Source organism: Leptonychotes weddellii, chromosome 11, assembly GCF_054177405.1.
Source record: "Leptonychotes weddellii isolate Sample4059 chromosome 11, ASM5417740v2, whole genome shotgun sequence".
Taxonomy (NCBI): domain Eukaryota; kingdom Metazoa; phylum Chordata; class Mammalia; order Carnivora; family Phocidae; genus Leptonychotes; species Leptonychotes weddellii.
In genome coordinates this window covers 76,014,599-76,030,421 of record NC_138379.1, presented here as the reverse complement: position 1 = coordinate 76,030,421, position 15,823 = coordinate 76,014,599, and the positions used below count along the sequence as shown (strand labels likewise).

The following is a 15,823-nucleotide window of genomic DNA, read 5'->3' as shown; positions in this document are numbered from 1 at the left end:
TGTTTGGTTTATTATAGTATTAAACCCTCTCTATGCCAATAATAATACATGCACCTTTTTACCGACTAGTCACTCTTAGAACATACATTCTAAAGAGACTTTGTGAATGGTGATGGGCTTATATTGAATTATCGCTTATTGCTCAGTGCAAAGAATTTTAAAAATTTTAGGTAGGATGATAAAGCTTTGTGAGAAAGCTTGTTGCTTTTTTGAGATACAAGTTTTAGACTTGTTCATACATGTGTGTAAAGTACTCTCTGGCCAGGGATATGTGGGGAAAATTCACCAGCTCCCAACGCTGAGAACAGTGTATACTGGCTGTTTTCAGGACTAGGTCACTTGGAATGATAGTATCTTTACATGATGCAGCAAAAGAAAGACCAGGAAAAATGTGATACTTTCTAAAGCATAAGGGATTTTTTTTCACCTATACTTTTCCTGACATGTGTTTTAATTGCATCCATCTTTGACATTGAGTGATCCCTTAAGCAGAATCATTTCCAATGTTTGTATATGTACCTATATGTGTATATATATATAGGTATAATGTACGTATACACATTGATGTAGTAAGTGTCATAGACTTTTTTTTTTTGTTTAAGAAATCTGGTGATGGAATTACCTTCTGTGGTGATCTATGGTTCAGTTTGTAAAGCAAAAAAGGAAAATATGATCTAGAAAATGGGAAGAGTAAGATGTGTTGAAAACTTTTCAATGCCTTACGGCCTCTGGACACATAGATCTGACAAACTGTATCGCAAGTAGACCACTGCCTACCCAGTGAAAGCCTGAATAGAGAGCAGTAGCATGCCAGGTAAAGATACAATTTTAGACCAGTCATCAAGTGGTAGGCATAAACAATAAGATCAGACTCCTTCTTGGAATGAATATACATACCCTCTTGAATTTTGGTTAATTGGTCATCACAGTCTGCTAAATGTTGTAGTTATGACCCTGTTGACTTTTTTGTTTCGGACAGGCCTTATGTGTGTCTTCACAGTGTCATTAACGTGTTGTTTCTTTTCCTGCAAGAGAGAGATTCAGAAACTCTATGAAAACAAGTCATTTCTTTTCCTGGGATGTGGCTGGACTGTGGATGACACCACTTTCCAAGCCCTTTTTCTGGAGGCTGTGAAGCATAAATCTGACTTAGAACATTTCATGCTGGTTCGGAGAGGAGATGTGGATGAGTTCAAGAAGCTTCGAGAAAACATGCTGGACAAAGGAATTAAGGTCATCTCCTATGGAAATGAATATGCAGATCTCCCAGAATATTTCAAGCGACTGACATGTGAGATCTCCACGAGGGGTAGATCAGGTAAGATGCATTTTGAGACTGAGCAATAGCTCTTCGACCTTTTATGTATTTGTGATGAGTAAAATCATTACCAACATGAGGAATATAATCCCAACCATATTATGAAGGGAGATCTTGGTCAATCTTCAGGTTAGACTAAAATGCCATTTGGATAAAAGTGGACAAAGGCATATTCCAGCAGTTCATTATAGAAGTAGGAAGAAAGAAAAATATTCAGCTTCATTAGTTATCAGTGAAATGCAATTAAAATATAGATTTCAATATTGAAAAGAATGATAGATTGCTCAGTTTTGGCTAAAGCTGTGAGGAAAAAAATATATTCATGTAATGATGGTGGGAAGGTAAAGTTAGTACAGCTCTTCTGAAGGGGAAGTTTGGAATATGTTCAAAGTTTAAAAATCTTTGATCCAGAAATCCCACTTGATACAATAGTTATCTTAGAAATTTCTCCTAAGGAGATAATTGGACAATTGCGCAATTATACTACACAATTGCATAGAGATACAGGTGTGGGAATATAGTCATTTTTGTTTATAATGGCAAAAAAATTGGAAGCAACCTAAACTATTCCAGTCAATAGGAGATTTTATAAATACATCGGCATTTATGTAATTGATGAAACACAATGAAGCCATAAGAGGGAAAATTTTGTTGCCCGAAAAGAAATCAGACATAATATGTGAGTAAAGAACACCAGGTTGTAAAACGCCACCACGGTCCATCCCGTTCATACAGAATTGTAGATGTATTCTGTTTTTGTTTCTGTATGCATGGAAATATCTGGAATGAGATTTACTGAATTAACTGTGGTTATCTTTCTGTGGTAGGATGTAAGGTGTTTTTTGTTTTTTTAGTATTTTGTTTCTGTGCTAGCATTTTTGACAGTAATTATGCATTATCTTTACAAGTAGAACAAAATTTTTAAAAGTACTATTTGAAAACTGTTATGGTGGTATTAAAGATAGAGGCTGGAGGGGCGCCTGGGTGGCTCAGTCGTTAAGCATATGCCTTCGGCTCAGGTCATGATCCCAGGGTCCTGGGATCGAGCCCTGCATCGGGCTCCCTGCTCCACGGGAAGCCTGCTTCTCCCTCTCCCACTCCCCTTGCTTGTGTTCCCTCTCTCGCTGTCTTGCTCTCTGTCAAATAAATAAATAAAATCTTAAAAAAAAAAAAAGATAGAGGCTAGAGGTACCACTCATTTGTCATTTTATCTCCAGGTTCTAACAAAGCCAAATGGGTATAGAAGTTCAGTTTATTAATGGCTCCAGGCAAGTTCCCAATAAACCCTAGAAAATGCAGAACTTGTTGGTATCAGCTAAATTGAAGAATGCTTTTTAAAACTTTGCTGTTGTATGTAGTGTATATTCTTGAAAAGTTGTCTGTTAATATGTATTTGCATTGTCAATCTGAATGCATCTTAGGGGGCCTAATAAAGTACAGTAATTTAATATAGAGAGAACTTTTCCTAAACCTGGTATTATTCCTTGATTTATTTTCTGAATCAGATAGCTTTAAGTGGAATTCTCCTGTAGTGAGAAATTCCACAAGCTCTTATTATCAGTGGCTATCCATCAAAATGGAACCAGATTTGTAAAAGGTATCACCACAAATGAACACTAAAAACTATGTCAGCCCTGTCTCCAGAAGACTTTAGAAAACCCCCCTTTTTAATGTTTTTTATTTTAATTCCAGTTAGTTAACATATAGTGTTGTTAGTTTCAGATGTACAATATAGCAGTTCAACACTTCCATACATCACCCGGTGCTCATCACATGTGCCCTCCTTAATCCCCATCACCTATTTCACCTGTCCCCTCACTCACCTCCCATCTGGTCACCATCAGTTAGTTCTCTATGGTTAAGATCTCTTTCTTGATTTGTGTCTCTCTTTCCCCCCCTTTGTTTTGTTTCTTAAATTACACATGAGATCATATGATGTTTGTCCTTCTCTGACTTATCTTGCTTAGCATTATACTCTCTAGCTGTATCCATGTCATTGCAAATGGCAAGATTTCAATCTTTTTTATGGCTGAATAATACTCTGTGTGTGTGTGTGTGTGTGTGTGTACACCACTTCTTTATCCATTCATCAGTAGATGGATACTTGGGCTGCTTCCGTATCTTGGCTATCGTAAATAATGCTGCTGTAAGTATAGGGGTGCATATTCCTTGTGAATTAGTGTTTTTGTATCCTTTGGGTCAAAACCCAGTAATCTGATTGCTGGATCATAAGGTAGTTCTGTTTCTAACTTTTTGAGGAACCTCCATACTATTTTCCACAGTGGCTGCACCAATTTGCATTCCCACCAACAGTGCATGAGGGTTCCTTTTTCTCCACATCCTCACCACCAACTCTTGTTTCTTATGTTGTTGATTTTAACCATTCAGACAGGTGTGAGGTGATACTGTGGTTTTGATTTGCATTTCCCTGATGGCAAGTGATGATGAACATCTTTTCATCTATCTGGTTGCCATCTGTCATCTTTGGAGAAATGTCCATGTCTTCTGCCCATTTTTTAATTGGATTATTTGTTTTTGGGGTATTGAGTTTTCTAAGTTCATTATATATTTTGGATACTAACCCTTTATCAGATACATCATTTGCAAATATCTTCTCCCATTCAATAGGTTGCCTTTCAGTTTTGCTGATTGTTTCTTTCACTGTGCAGAAGCCTTTTTTTTTTTTAAGATTTTATTTATTTATTTGACAGAGAGCACAAACAGGAGGAGTGGCAGGCAGAGGGAGCTGCAGGCAGAGGGAAAAGCAGACTCCCTGCTGAGCAGGGAGCCCAGTGAGGGGCTCGATCCCAGGGTCCTGGGATCATGACCTGAGCCGAAGGCAGACGCTTCACTGACTGAGCCACCCAGGCACCCCATGCAGAAGCCTTTTATTTTTTGATGTAGTCCCAATATCTTATTTTTGCTTTTGTTTCCCTTGCCTCAGGAGACATATCTAGAAAAAAGTTGTTACGGCCAATGTCAAAGAGGTGTTCTTTTCTAGGATTTTTATGTTTTCTTAGAAAACACTTTCAAAAGACAACCCTTTTTGTCTCTTTTGTGAAAACAATTTGCGCTTCTTTCTTGGGGATGCATTTCCTGCTGGCCTGCTGTGTTTCAGATTCTTCTGCTGCTGGCCCACACTTAAGACTTTCAGTAGGCTTTTCCAATTGTGCATGTTCTGTTATTAAACAAGAGGTACCTACCAAGCTCTGCATATTTCTTTTGATCTGCATTCTGAGATCTACCCAGAAAAGAGGCTAAAATTAAAAACAATAACAAAATCCCCCTGGACAGCTGTTCCTGTTAAACGAAATCTTTTCTTGACAAAAATCATCAGAAGTATTATAGGATGGCACAGATTCTTTTATTAGCTGCATGGGCTTCTTCCCAAAGTGGTTTTTCCCAGCGTTATCTTTCAATTGGGTATTCTGAACTTTTAAAAATGAAGGATTTTCAGTATGGCCAGGGGGCTTTATTAGAGTGGTCAGCCGAGTTTGTGATTTGAAATCTAGCAGAGTAGTTTTAGGTTAAAAACATTTCAAAACAAGTCAAGCTTATCCTCCATCCTTGGTTATGATTTGAGTCTCTGTAGATATATACTAGTTAAAGTTAGAGGTAAGAGGTCTTTTGCTCTTGTTTAACCCTGAACATTTGCTAGGCTCCTGGCATACTTGCTGTGTACTTGATTTTGCATAGAGAAAGTTGCTCGGATTCAAAAGATTCTGTAGGTTCTAGTATATATATTTCAGAAAAATCAAGTAATGGGGAAAGGAAAAATAATTTTTAGAATTCATTATTGTAATACAAGCAATTATTTTAGTATATTTCCAATTAACAATTTTTCCTATGCATTTTTTCATAGTTGTGAATAAAGTATACATAGTCATGTTACTTTTTTTATTCAGTGGTACATCTCATTTATTTTCCCACATGGCTGGTCTTCATAACTACTAGTTTTAATGACTGTGTAATAATCCAGTGTGGATGTTAGTTTACCCAGTTTTTCCCCTGTTAGGCAATGTCTAATTTTTTTCTTGTTTTTTCTTTTGTAAGTACTGTTGGCAATGAATTTTATCTTCATCCCTACCGTTTTTCCTTTTGCCAGTAATTTCCTTCATGGGTTCTCAGTATAATTACTAGGTCAAAGGGCATGAATATTTTACTGGTTGATAACTATTGCTAAAGTTCTTTCCAAGAGGGGGAATACCAATACCTGTTTGTATGTATGAGTGCTGTGCTGTCTTTATTTATACTCTAATTGCTCATATTTCTGATGACTATTTTCATCCATGTGTTCAGTTTTAAACTTTTTACTATGCCATTATCTATCCCAGGACTGTCCAATAGAATTTTCTGCAATGACAGAAGTATTATCTTCCGTGTCCAGTACCATAACCAAATGCCACATGTGGCTGTGGTTAGTGTGACTGGGGAACAGATTTTTAATGTGAAACTATTTAGCCACATGTGGCTAACGACACCATATTGGGCAGCACAGATTGAACTCATTTTGTGTTGTAAGAGCATCTGCTACTTTTCACTCTTCTCCTTGGTTGAATTTGCTCACTTGCACGCTGCTCCCCGTCTCCATCCCTGGATTTTTACCAAAATTTGGCCTTTTAGATGAGTTAGGGACAGCAGGCACACTTTGCCCACTTAATGTTTTATTTACAAACAGTGTTAGTGCACTCGGGGACCTTACCGCGTCCCTGTTATCTGAAGACTAACCCAGTTCATTCTCCCCACCTCCTTATCTTCTTATCTGTGATGTCTTCATTACTAAATAATGCCATCCTTCTTAGACCACGTTATTTCATTACCCTTTGGTTGGTTGGTTTTCTTTCTACTATTAAGAGTTTTGGCTTTCCGGTCTAATATCTGATACTAACGTGTATTCTGTTTTGCAGGGATGGTGAGAGAAGGTCAGCTAAATGGCTCCTCGGCGGCACACAGTGAAATAAGAGGTATACTATTTCCTATTCTACTGTTTGTCAGTTTTGTTGGCAGAAAATGTTTTTCCGGGATTTATTAGTACCTCGGAGAACAAGGACTCCTACTTGCTAAGGATTCTGTATTTTCCTATCGAGTCTGTCACAAGATTTCTAGTATCTGTGATGTCGTACCTCCTGAAGGGTTAAGTTTGACTTAAATTCTGCAGCTTCGGACGTACACGTGTTTCTGTGAGACTTCATTTTATTCTCTTTTCTTTCTCTCCACAGACTGTAGAACATGAGAGGGGGCTGGAGAGATCATCAGCATTAGACCAAGGTGTCAGGCCCGACTGTGGAGAGTATTTAACAAGTAAACTTATTAAGAACCCAACACTGCTCCGTGGAAGTACCAAAACCCAGAGGTTGAAGGTTGGGGGTAGAGTTGGGAGTAGGGAGGTGTTCCAGCTCAGTCCTTCATGCCCACTGGTTCTTGATCTTCTGTGGCCTCTTCCAGTTCACGAATCCCCAAGTGACAACGGGGCCCAGTGCTGCCCCCACCCCTGCGCTGGACATGCCTGTGTCCACACACCAGATCAGTGCGACACCTTCACTGACTGTGGCCCCAGCCCTGCATGAAGGACTTGGGAGCTAGACGCCGTGGGGTCACCGGGGCCCTTGTTGCAGTTTTGTACTCTATACCTGGTTTTTCAATTAAGCTTAATGGCTTTTTTAAAACATGACTTGAAGCTCTAGTTTTCTAGACCTTTTACAGTGTACAGTATTTTACATAACTGAGCTGTATTAAAAGCTTGTTCATTTACTTCCCAGGGCCCTGGCTCTACTTTTAGAGTCCCTTTAGAAAACCTGCAAAGGCACTAAATGAGCCTAGTTTTTGTAACTTAAAAGTTGTGTTCTTTCACACTGAAGTGGGTGATCTCATTCTCTGGACAGCCATTCATTATCAGTTCCTGCTTTGTTTCCCTTCTAATCCCATAAGGCCTAGAACCATAGTTAGTGTGATGTGGGATCTTAGTTTTGAATCCTCCATAAAATAACTCCCGAGACATAAAAGGCAATTTACTTATGAAATTTATTTTCTTATATAAATTATGTATTTCTCTGGGCAGACAGCCTTCACCTTATTGCACTAATAGCACATCTGTAATACCAAGCTACAGGACAAGTCTTAACAAGAGATTTGTATTCTTCAATGTAGCACTTGTCTACCAGGCACTGTAGAGAGGAGGAGGAGGAAAAGCCAGGATCCGCTCAGGTGAAGAGTGGAGTGGGGGAGAGGGGCAACTTGTATATCCTTCTGACAGTTGGTTCTCTCCCAGAAGGGGGAACATGCAAAGCTTACATCTGGATTCTGGGAGCAGGGAAGAGTTGGAAGGCTGAGAAGCCCAGTGCAACACTGCAGCTCAGCTCCCTTTATTTTTGAGGGAAGCAGGAACTCTTTTCGTTCATTTGTAACAAATCATTCTGGCCTAGCTGATGCTTTGAGGAAACAGTGGGGATGGGGTCATCATCAGAATTAGCAGCAATTAAGAATAGGCCATACACTGCCACAGTGTGGGGGGGTATCCTCCTGGCCCCAGGAACCTGAAAGCTATGTATCCAAGGGAGAAGCCAGAGCTGGCTCTGGAAGTCTCTCGACTGCTCATTGTGCTCACACATCCCTGTGACCATGTGAATTAGCAAAGCTCCGGTGTTGGATCTTCCAACTGTTGGTCAAAGCTGTAATGAGACTGAGCGTGTAGGCAGAGTGAAGGGAATGCCTGAGGAGGAGGGGAGGACTGTCAGGGAAGGGGGTGATGGGCAGTGGACTGTAACATGATTAGGCCCTCCTTGCAGGTGGAGGCTGGGCTGCCAGGGAGTGGGGCAGGGGGAGCTGCAAGCCCCTAGATCTCTCCTCACTCTGCCTCTGTACTACACTGAAGAGAAGTTGCTCACATACTCTAAAGCACATTCTTGATACAGGAAGAGGGGCTTTGGGGGGAAGCAGTGATTTGGTTTTGGGCAAGAGCCACGTTAAGCCTTCATGAGGGCAGCCACCACAGCCTTGGCGTTGAGACTGCGTAGGTCACAGTAGGTCTGGCCAGTGCCCACAAAGACGATGGGTTTGCTTGTGATGTAGGTCATAGAAATAGCAGCTCCCACCTGAAATGGAGAAAGGGGATACACAGTCACCTCAAGGCCACTTCTTTATATCCCCTCAGGAACAAGCAGCTTTGGAAGCAACAACGTATCCTTAGAGCATCAGCTCGCCCATGAAGGATGCCCCTCTCCATCTTGCTCTGTCCTGTACCATCGTATTTACCTTGTCATCAATGGTATCAAATTTGGTGAGGACAATGCCATCAATGAGCCGGGGTGTTTGAGCCATGGAATGGTCAGCCAAGGCTCTGTTGAACTTGACCTGTAAGGGAGAAACATGGTATAAGTACAAGAAGTACCCAGCTGGCCAAAGCTGAGGCTGGAAAAAGAAGGAGGCCCTAGCCCTCACCAGCTGGTCCACGGCCTCATTGCCTACTAAGGCCTCCCCCACAAACAGCACCAAGTCGGGTGTGTTGACAGTAATGAGCTTAGCCAGGGCGGTCATCAGAGGGGCATTGTCTTGCATGCGGCCAGCTGTGTCCACCAGCACCACATCAAAGCCTTGGTTACGTGCTAGAGAGAAAAAAAGTGGTCAACTCAAAACTTTCTAGACTGTCCTGCTCATCCCACCTTTCTCTCAAGAAGTGGTAAGCTGGCTATGTTAAAAGCCTAGGTGTTTACTTTCTTGGGCTTCGGATCTGGTTATAAGGTAGTGCGAGCAAAAACCTATTCTGTGCTTGGCCATCAAGAACATTCAAGAAAATACGGCAGCAGGACAAAGGAGAGCAAACAGAGGTTTTCTTGGGTGGAATATATTAGTTTTGCCCGCAGTTAGCTTCTCCTCATGGCAAGTTCTCCGTCCTGACTTGCTATTGAGCAGTAAGTTGGTAGGAGGAGAACCCTGACCCTCTTCGAATCACAGGGAAAGCCCAGGAGGAAAGGGGCCCACAGCAGCCCCCCGCCTTCCTGCATGCCATACCAAAGGCAATCGCTTCCATGGCAATGCCTGCAGCATCTTTGCCGTAGCCCTTTTCAAACAACTGCACCATAGTGCGGCCGCCGTGGTTCTCGGGGGGGTGTAGGGCACTCAGGCGCCGGGTGTGTGTGCGTAGCTGCTCCACAGCCCCGGCACGAAATGTGTCGCAGGCAGCGATGAGGACACTGAAGCCATTCTCTAACAGCCAGAAGGAAATCTGTGCAAAAGCAGCAAACAAATTAATCCCTTAGAACCAGAGTCCCTAAGACATGGAGAGTGAAGAAAGGACGTCAGAGACTGGTGGGGAGCTGTACCGACCTTGGCAAGATTGGTAGACTTCCCCACTCCATTAACGCCACAGAAAGTGACCACGTAAGGGCGCTGATGACGCTGGGCATCCATAATATCCCGGAGCATGTCTACGCGACGCTGTGGCTGCAGAATCTGCACCAGGGACTCCTGTAGGGCTTGCTTTACTGTGGAAGTCACCGCTAAAAGGGGGTGGTGGATCTGTGAAACCCAAGGAATGCACTCCCAGGAACACCCAACACCTAAGGGAACTGGGATCTGGAGGATCCAAGGATCTTGTCCCAGGAATCCACACCACATGTGACAGTGTTCCAAGCACTTTACACCACACACCTAGTAGGAATGGAGATCAGTGCACTAACTTCCTGGTACACATCATGCCTTAAGCACCTTCTGGTTTAGGGATATACTTACTGCTGAATGTCCCCATCACCTTCCCTTCCAGCTTGTTGGCCACAGATTCACAGAGCTGGACTGCAATGTCTGCTGCCACATTCTTAGCTGGACAGACAGGGACAGGTGTGTGAGTGCCATGTCAACAGTAAACAACCCTATGGTACAGATGAGAACTCGAGGTGGTTCTCTCCACCACCCCTATCCCATAAACGTGAGTGCCCCTATTCCTCAGAACTTACCAATGAGATGATCACGCATCTTATCTAGCACAGACTCCATGTCTTCACGACTCAAGCTCTTGGACCCCACAAGGCCCTTCAGCATCCCAAACATGCCACCCAGAGTCCCCTTGGTAGCACTGCAGGCACAGGAGATCATAGATACATATAAAGCCAGTGGGCAGGAGTCGAGTCTCATCCGTTCTGGAGCCACCCATACCACCCAGCACCTGAAATTCCCCTACTTAGGTTTGGTGTTTTGAGCAGCCACTTCATCATCTGAGCTGCTGCAGTCCAGATCCTGAAGCTGCCCTCCAGGCCCAGTCCCCCGAATCTGGAGGGTATAGGGAAAGAAACAAAATGGGATCAGAACACTGAGGGCTGGGGGTAAAGAAGCCCAGGATTTACCCTGTCCTCATTCCTCCATCTCTGATTTGGAAAACTCCAAATGTGACCCACCCCTTCATTCATAGAAACCAAAGGTACTACCCTCCTAATCTCTACCTCCTCCCCGGTGTCTTATTAATGGTAACTCTCACTGGCCCGTTGCCTCTTACCAAGCTGATGTCCTCAGGTGGGGCAACCTCAGGGGCTCCATTGGTGGTGGGAGTGCTATAATCCAAGACTTCCTTGTTAGCACAGCCACCCAGTGCCCACACACGGGGTGCTTTTTTGCCCTTCTCCTTTGGAGCATCTGATTTCGTGGACTTGCTGCAAAGGGTTACAGCACAAAGGGTTACAGTGAAGTAGGAGAGGAAACATCCACCCAAGAGCCAGACACGAGCTCCCTTGCCCCCAACATAGCTAGATAACAGTATTTATGGTGAAAGTGAGAATGCCCTCACCTGGACTTCTCCAGACCTCTCCCATGCTTCTGTATGAACTCCTCTCGCTTCCTGCGTATTAGCTCCTCTTTGGAAAGTTCTACCCCATTCTCAGGCCCCACTGGGAGACCTGACTTTTCGGCAGGAACTGCTTTGCTGGTAGCCAAAAGGCCATCAGAACCTGTTAGGAGAAAAGTCACTGGAGAAAAACGACCAAATTCCAACAATGGGAAATAGTCTTCCAAACCCAAATTATTAAGAGGAAACGAGGAGCAAACATCTTGGGGATGACAAGGCCTGGGGATGATAGGGTGATGGGCACTGAACAAGGGAGACAAAGCAATGACAAAGGGAAAGACGGAACAACTTCAGTCCTTACTGCCATGTTAACTTTTCATGCCCCTGTATGTCCAAGGAGTTCAAACTCACTCTCCTTCTTGGCCCCCTTTTTTTTGCTGTTCTTTGCTTTTTCCTTGGGCTTTTCACCCCGTGTCTCAATCATGGACCTCACAGGTTTCTTGGCCTTTTCTGAATCTTCAAATTTCTTCATGGTAGTGGGAGCACGGATCTTACTGCTTTCCTCTGCTTCACTAGAGAGAAGGGAATGATCAAAGTCCAGAAAAAGGGCCCTCATACCAAGAGGTCAATTAGAATTGGGCAGCAAATTCAGGAGTGTGTTTCAATACAATTTACTACCCTTGAACCACCCTCAGGAAAGAAGGGAGCTCATCAGGTCATGGAAATCGATTTTGCAGAGGGGTGGTCTCTCACCGAAGGAGCCGCAGGAAGTCATTTTGGAAATCAAAAGTGCCATTCAATAGACTTAAAGCACTTTGCTGTTGGATCTCTGTGCGGTACTTGTCCCGAAACAGCCGGTGCACATCATCTATCAATTTGTCTACATACGTCAGTGTTAGGATCTTCTGAAAACCAACCTGTTCAGGGAGAGAAACAGAACCAACAGATCTTACGAGCCAACTCAACCCAGGCCTCCTGAGACTGGCTCAGCGGCCTGGCAGGTTTCCTTGACCTGAGGGGCAGCCAAGCTCTCTGGGCTCAGGAGCATCTTCCCTTTCCCCCTCCACCCTCTGTCTTCTCAGTTACTTCATCATATACACTGGGTGCAATTAATTAGGGTTTTCTTAATAATCAGGATTATGTTGAAAGTGTAAATGCTGTCCCTCTTAAATACCCCCACTTACCACAAACACCAGCTCAAACTGGTTGTCCAGTTTATACTTGAGTGTGAGTGCCTCATGGGTGAACGAGTTGTTACCTCCCCTTTCCTGGAAAAAAAAAAAAAAGTATGTCTCAACTTCAGACTACCCAGAAAACCCAGAGTTGGGCCCTTCAAGGATTACTTCTGTGGAAAAAACAGACAGTTCCCTTAAAGACAGACTTGTCCCCAGGACAAGAGGATGCTTGGACCTTGCTCTCTAGCATCCCATCAGGGAGAGGAGGAAGCACCAAGTTGGGGGAAGGTGAAAAGAGGTTAGAGGGAAGGCAAGACAGGTGGAAGCCAGAAGGGACCTAATGATACAATCAGATTTACTAGCAGCTGTACACTATTTTTAGAGGCGTTTTTCCATTATCACACCCAGCCTTCAAAACAACAGAAAATCAAGCTGCTGGGGGGGGGGGGGCGGGGGGGCGGGGGGTAAATGGAGGGAACTATGGGAAATCTCAAGAAGCGCCGGAATTCGGCTAGAGTCCCAGAAACAGAGGGGGAGGGGGGCATCGCAAAGTTCCGGGATGGTCCGATAGGGGCGGGAGAGAGAAATGGAGTCCTGGCAACGAGTGAGTGGCCAGTTTGGGATAGGCGGAGAGGGTGGGAGGGAGGTGTGGGATCAGTTGACGAGGCTATGGACCGGATCAGGGGGCCGAGCCCAGAGTTCTGATCCCGCGGGGAGCGATACCTGCAGCAGCACAGAACGAATCAACGCATTAACGGGCCCGGTGCATGAGTCGCTCACGCCCTGGAAGCACCAGAGCACAAGCCCGCCCTTGGAGAAAATGGTGAAGAAGTCGAGCATGGCGGCAGCGGGAGAGGAGCCGGGGCAGGCGCCGGGAACTCAGGCCGCGATCGCCGCCGCTTCCTGCTGCGCCAAGCGCGGGACACGTCACACCAGCGGCTCCGGAAACCGGCTCAGCCGCGCTTCCGCTCAGAGCTGTCGTGTTCTTTCTCCGCCTCCGCCCGAGGGCGCGCAGCACTGACGTAGACGCCAGGCTCACCAATGGCGGGTGGGGGCGGGCCTGGGCGGGGCTCTCGGGGACTGCAGCCTATAGAGCTTAAGGGCAGGGCCGCTGGCCAATGGGCGCACTCGTCTGAACGGCCTGCTGCGCGGAACAGTGACGGCGGGGTGGGCATGTCGTAGGGAGGAGGTAGGGTGCGAGCCCTCTCGGAGAGTGGCCATGCTGCGAAGGGCGTTGCAGCTAGGCTTGGGCCGGGGCCTCTTGGGCCGGCGGCTAGGCACACACAGAGGAGGCTCCACTCTGGGTAAAGTTGAGGGCAGCGGAGCGTATCGTGGTTCTTGGGTGGCCCCAGTCTCCAGCTATGTGACCTTCAGAACTCGGGACCCGGCCCACGATGGAAAGACAGTGGGTCGGCTGGGAGAAGGGGGTAAGCTTGCCTGCCGGATCTTGTAAAGCCTGAGCAGATGTATGGATCCCAAAGATGCGCTTCTCAGGTGACAAATGCCAGATCGTTCTAAGCTTCAACTTACCGCCAGAATAGCAGAGAGCCAGCCTGATTGATTGGTTGCACAGATAGATGTGCATTAAGTCCTGCTAGCGTGCAGGATGCTGTGGCTGTTAAGGAGGAAAGAGGATAGGGTCTATGTCCTGTGGAGGTGCCTGGAGTGTAGCTGGAGAGGGAAGACTTCAATAGACCAGTTCAAGACTGGATAGAACCCAACTTGGACAAATGCTCTGCACTGCTAGTCACCGAAGCTAGTGTAATTGGAGAGGTACATCGAGCAGTTGGGAACTGAGATCAGCCTTGAAGATAATTGTTTACTGATTCAAGGACGGTGTGTCTTCCAAGTTCTGGGGAACTGAGCAAAAGTTAGGAGAAGAGAAGTATTGGTTTGGTGCAAGGAACTAGCAAAAGTCATGTAGATAGAGCATTTGTGTAGAAATAGGAAATGTAGTTTGGACAAGGAAGGTAAGCCCAGATCAAGGAGATTTTTTTTTTTTTTTGAACATTGCCGAGAAGAGTTTGGACTTTGTATTGGAGTCAGTGAAAAGACTTGGAGATTTTTGAGTTAGGTGTGAAAGACAAAAGGATTCATTTATTCAAGGCACTTACGATGTGCCAGGTTCTGTGCTAGGTTGGAGATTCATTGGTGAAGAAGGTAAGCATGGTACAGTATGAAACAATCACAGATAAACTCAAAATTGCAAATGTCTTGCATGAGGTAATGAGACAGTGTGACAGGAGATTTTGACAGTGTAGGGGGTCAGGAAAGCCTTTCCTGAGAAAATGATAACTGAACTGAAAGGGAAAGGAAGCAAGGTGTTAATGGCAAAGAAGTGGACACAGTTTCAAAACAGAGAACCCCTGTGTAGATTCCAAGTGTGGTGGGATGAAATAAAGCACCATCAAGGTGTGGAAGGGGCTGGAGTGGGGGAGGAGGGAGAGAACAAGGTAAACAGGAGCTAGACTGTGCAGTGTCTCATAGGCCGTGTTGAAGATTTTGGACTTTTATTCTTGGAGTAACGGAAAGCCACTGGAAGGTTTTAAGCAAGACAGTATGTGATTAAATTAGTGCTTAGAAAATATTCTAGCTGTGATGCAGAAGAGTTGGGCAGGCAAGAGGGGAATTAGTGGGAACAATTAGGAGGCTTTTGCATTAGTCTAGGTGAGAGCTTATGGTGGTTTGGTCTAGGGTGGTGGTAACAGAGATGGGAAAAAACAGGGGGAGGGACAGATTGGGGAGATATTTAGGAGGCAAAGCCATCGGGACTTGACAATAGATGGGACATGAATGTAGCTTTGCTGGTGGTGATGGATGGCCAGGATAAGATGCCACTCAAAGAGTATCATGCTTCAGAGGGCACTTCAGCTTGGGGTGTGCCAGAACCTATTGGTCCAGGAGCCTGGAACATCCAAGAGGAGAGGACAATGCAGTTGAATATATGAGCCTGGGGCTCAGAGGAAAGAGCAGTCTGCACAGGAGATAAACATGTGTAAGTCACCTGGCCTAGGGAGAGAGTACAGAGTGTTCATTTTAAGAAGTTGAATCTTGCATTGCTGTGCACGATGCATGAGAAGGCAAAGAGCTGAACGGCATACAGACCATATAGTGAAGCTGTGGAATACTGCTGGGTGCGAGCTGACCTTATGAGAAGGGAGGGCCACGGAGACAGCCAGCTCAGTGTCCTCTTAGCCCACCTTTTCCTGTGCCGATCCTCTAACTCCTTACCACCTGGAAAGAGAATGTATGGCCTTCTGACCTGTAATTGCATCCCACAGATCAGAATGGAAAGATGTCCGAGATTAAGAAGAAGATCCAGTCAGTCCTTCCTGGAGGGGCCTGGAATCCACCGTACGACACCAGCTACCTGCCCCCTGAACACTCAGATGTGGTGATTGTGGGGGGTGGGGTGATTGGCCTGTCCGTGGCCTATTGGCTGAAGAGGTTGGAGAAGCCACGAGGTGCCATTCGGGTGCTGGTGGTGGAACGGGACCACACGGTGAGGTCTGGGGGAGGGTGGCGGCATGAGTGGGGCACGGACTCTTACTAAGGGGCAAG

General features: G+C 45.2%; 2 protein-coding genes across 3 annotated transcripts in view; one reads left to right on the top strand and one right to left on the bottom strand.

Annotated features, from left to right (window-relative positions):
- SIRAL1 (SIR2 antiphage like 1) overlaps positions 1 to 7,069 on the top strand; it is a 47,181-nt gene extending 40,112 nt beyond the window's left edge. For both annotated transcript variants that reach the window (XM_081799131.1, XM_081799132.1), the window contains 3 exons: positions 1,033 to 1,318; positions 6,226 to 6,282; positions 6,538 to 7,069. In XM_081799131.1, coding sequence (XP_081655257.1) covers positions 1,033 to 1,318; positions 6,226 to 6,282; positions 6,538 to 6,551 — 357 coding nt within the window. In that variant the 3' untranslated portion in view covers positions 6,552 to 7,069. The remainder of the gene's footprint in view (positions 1 to 1,032; positions 1,319 to 6,225; positions 6,283 to 6,537) is intronic.
- A 251-nt stretch (positions 7,070 to 7,320) lies between these two features.
- Positions 7,321 to 13,217, bottom strand: SRPRA (SRP receptor subunit alpha). The gene is made up of 14 exons (XM_006731329.3): positions 12,986 to 13,217; positions 12,272 to 12,355; positions 11,841 to 12,004; positions 11,499 to 11,659; positions 11,091 to 11,250; positions 10,803 to 10,956; positions 10,491 to 10,579; positions 10,267 to 10,385; positions 10,046 to 10,132; positions 9,641 to 9,813; positions 9,326 to 9,539; positions 8,756 to 8,919; positions 8,570 to 8,668; positions 7,321 to 8,409 (listed from the first exon to the last, which is right to left on the bottom strand). Exons 1-14 carry the CDS (start codon positions 13,100 to 13,102, stop codon positions 8,281 to 8,283), a joined length of 1,914 nt encoding a protein of 637 aa, XP_006731392.2. The 5' UTR covers positions 13,103 to 13,217; the 3' UTR covers positions 7,321 to 8,280.
- Positions 13,218 to 15,823: the final 2,606 nt, after the last annotated feature.

What these genes read in the sequence shown, in the direction of transcription:
- SRPRA (XM_006731329.3), bottom strand. Translation starts at nt 13,102, where the DNA reads ATGCTCGACTTCTTCACCATTTTCTCCAAGGGCGGGCTTGTGCTCTGG. An exon ending in AGTTTGAGCTGGTGTTTGTG is followed by an intron (nt 12,005 to 12,271) that starts GTAAGTGGGGGT and finishes CTCCCTGAACAG; the next exon opens with GTTGGTTTTCAGAAGATCCT. An exon ending in CATGGAAGCGATTGCCTTTG is followed by an intron (nt 8,920 to 9,325) that starts GTATGGCATGCA and finishes TTTTCTCTCTAG; the next exon opens with CACGTAACCAAGGCTTTGAT.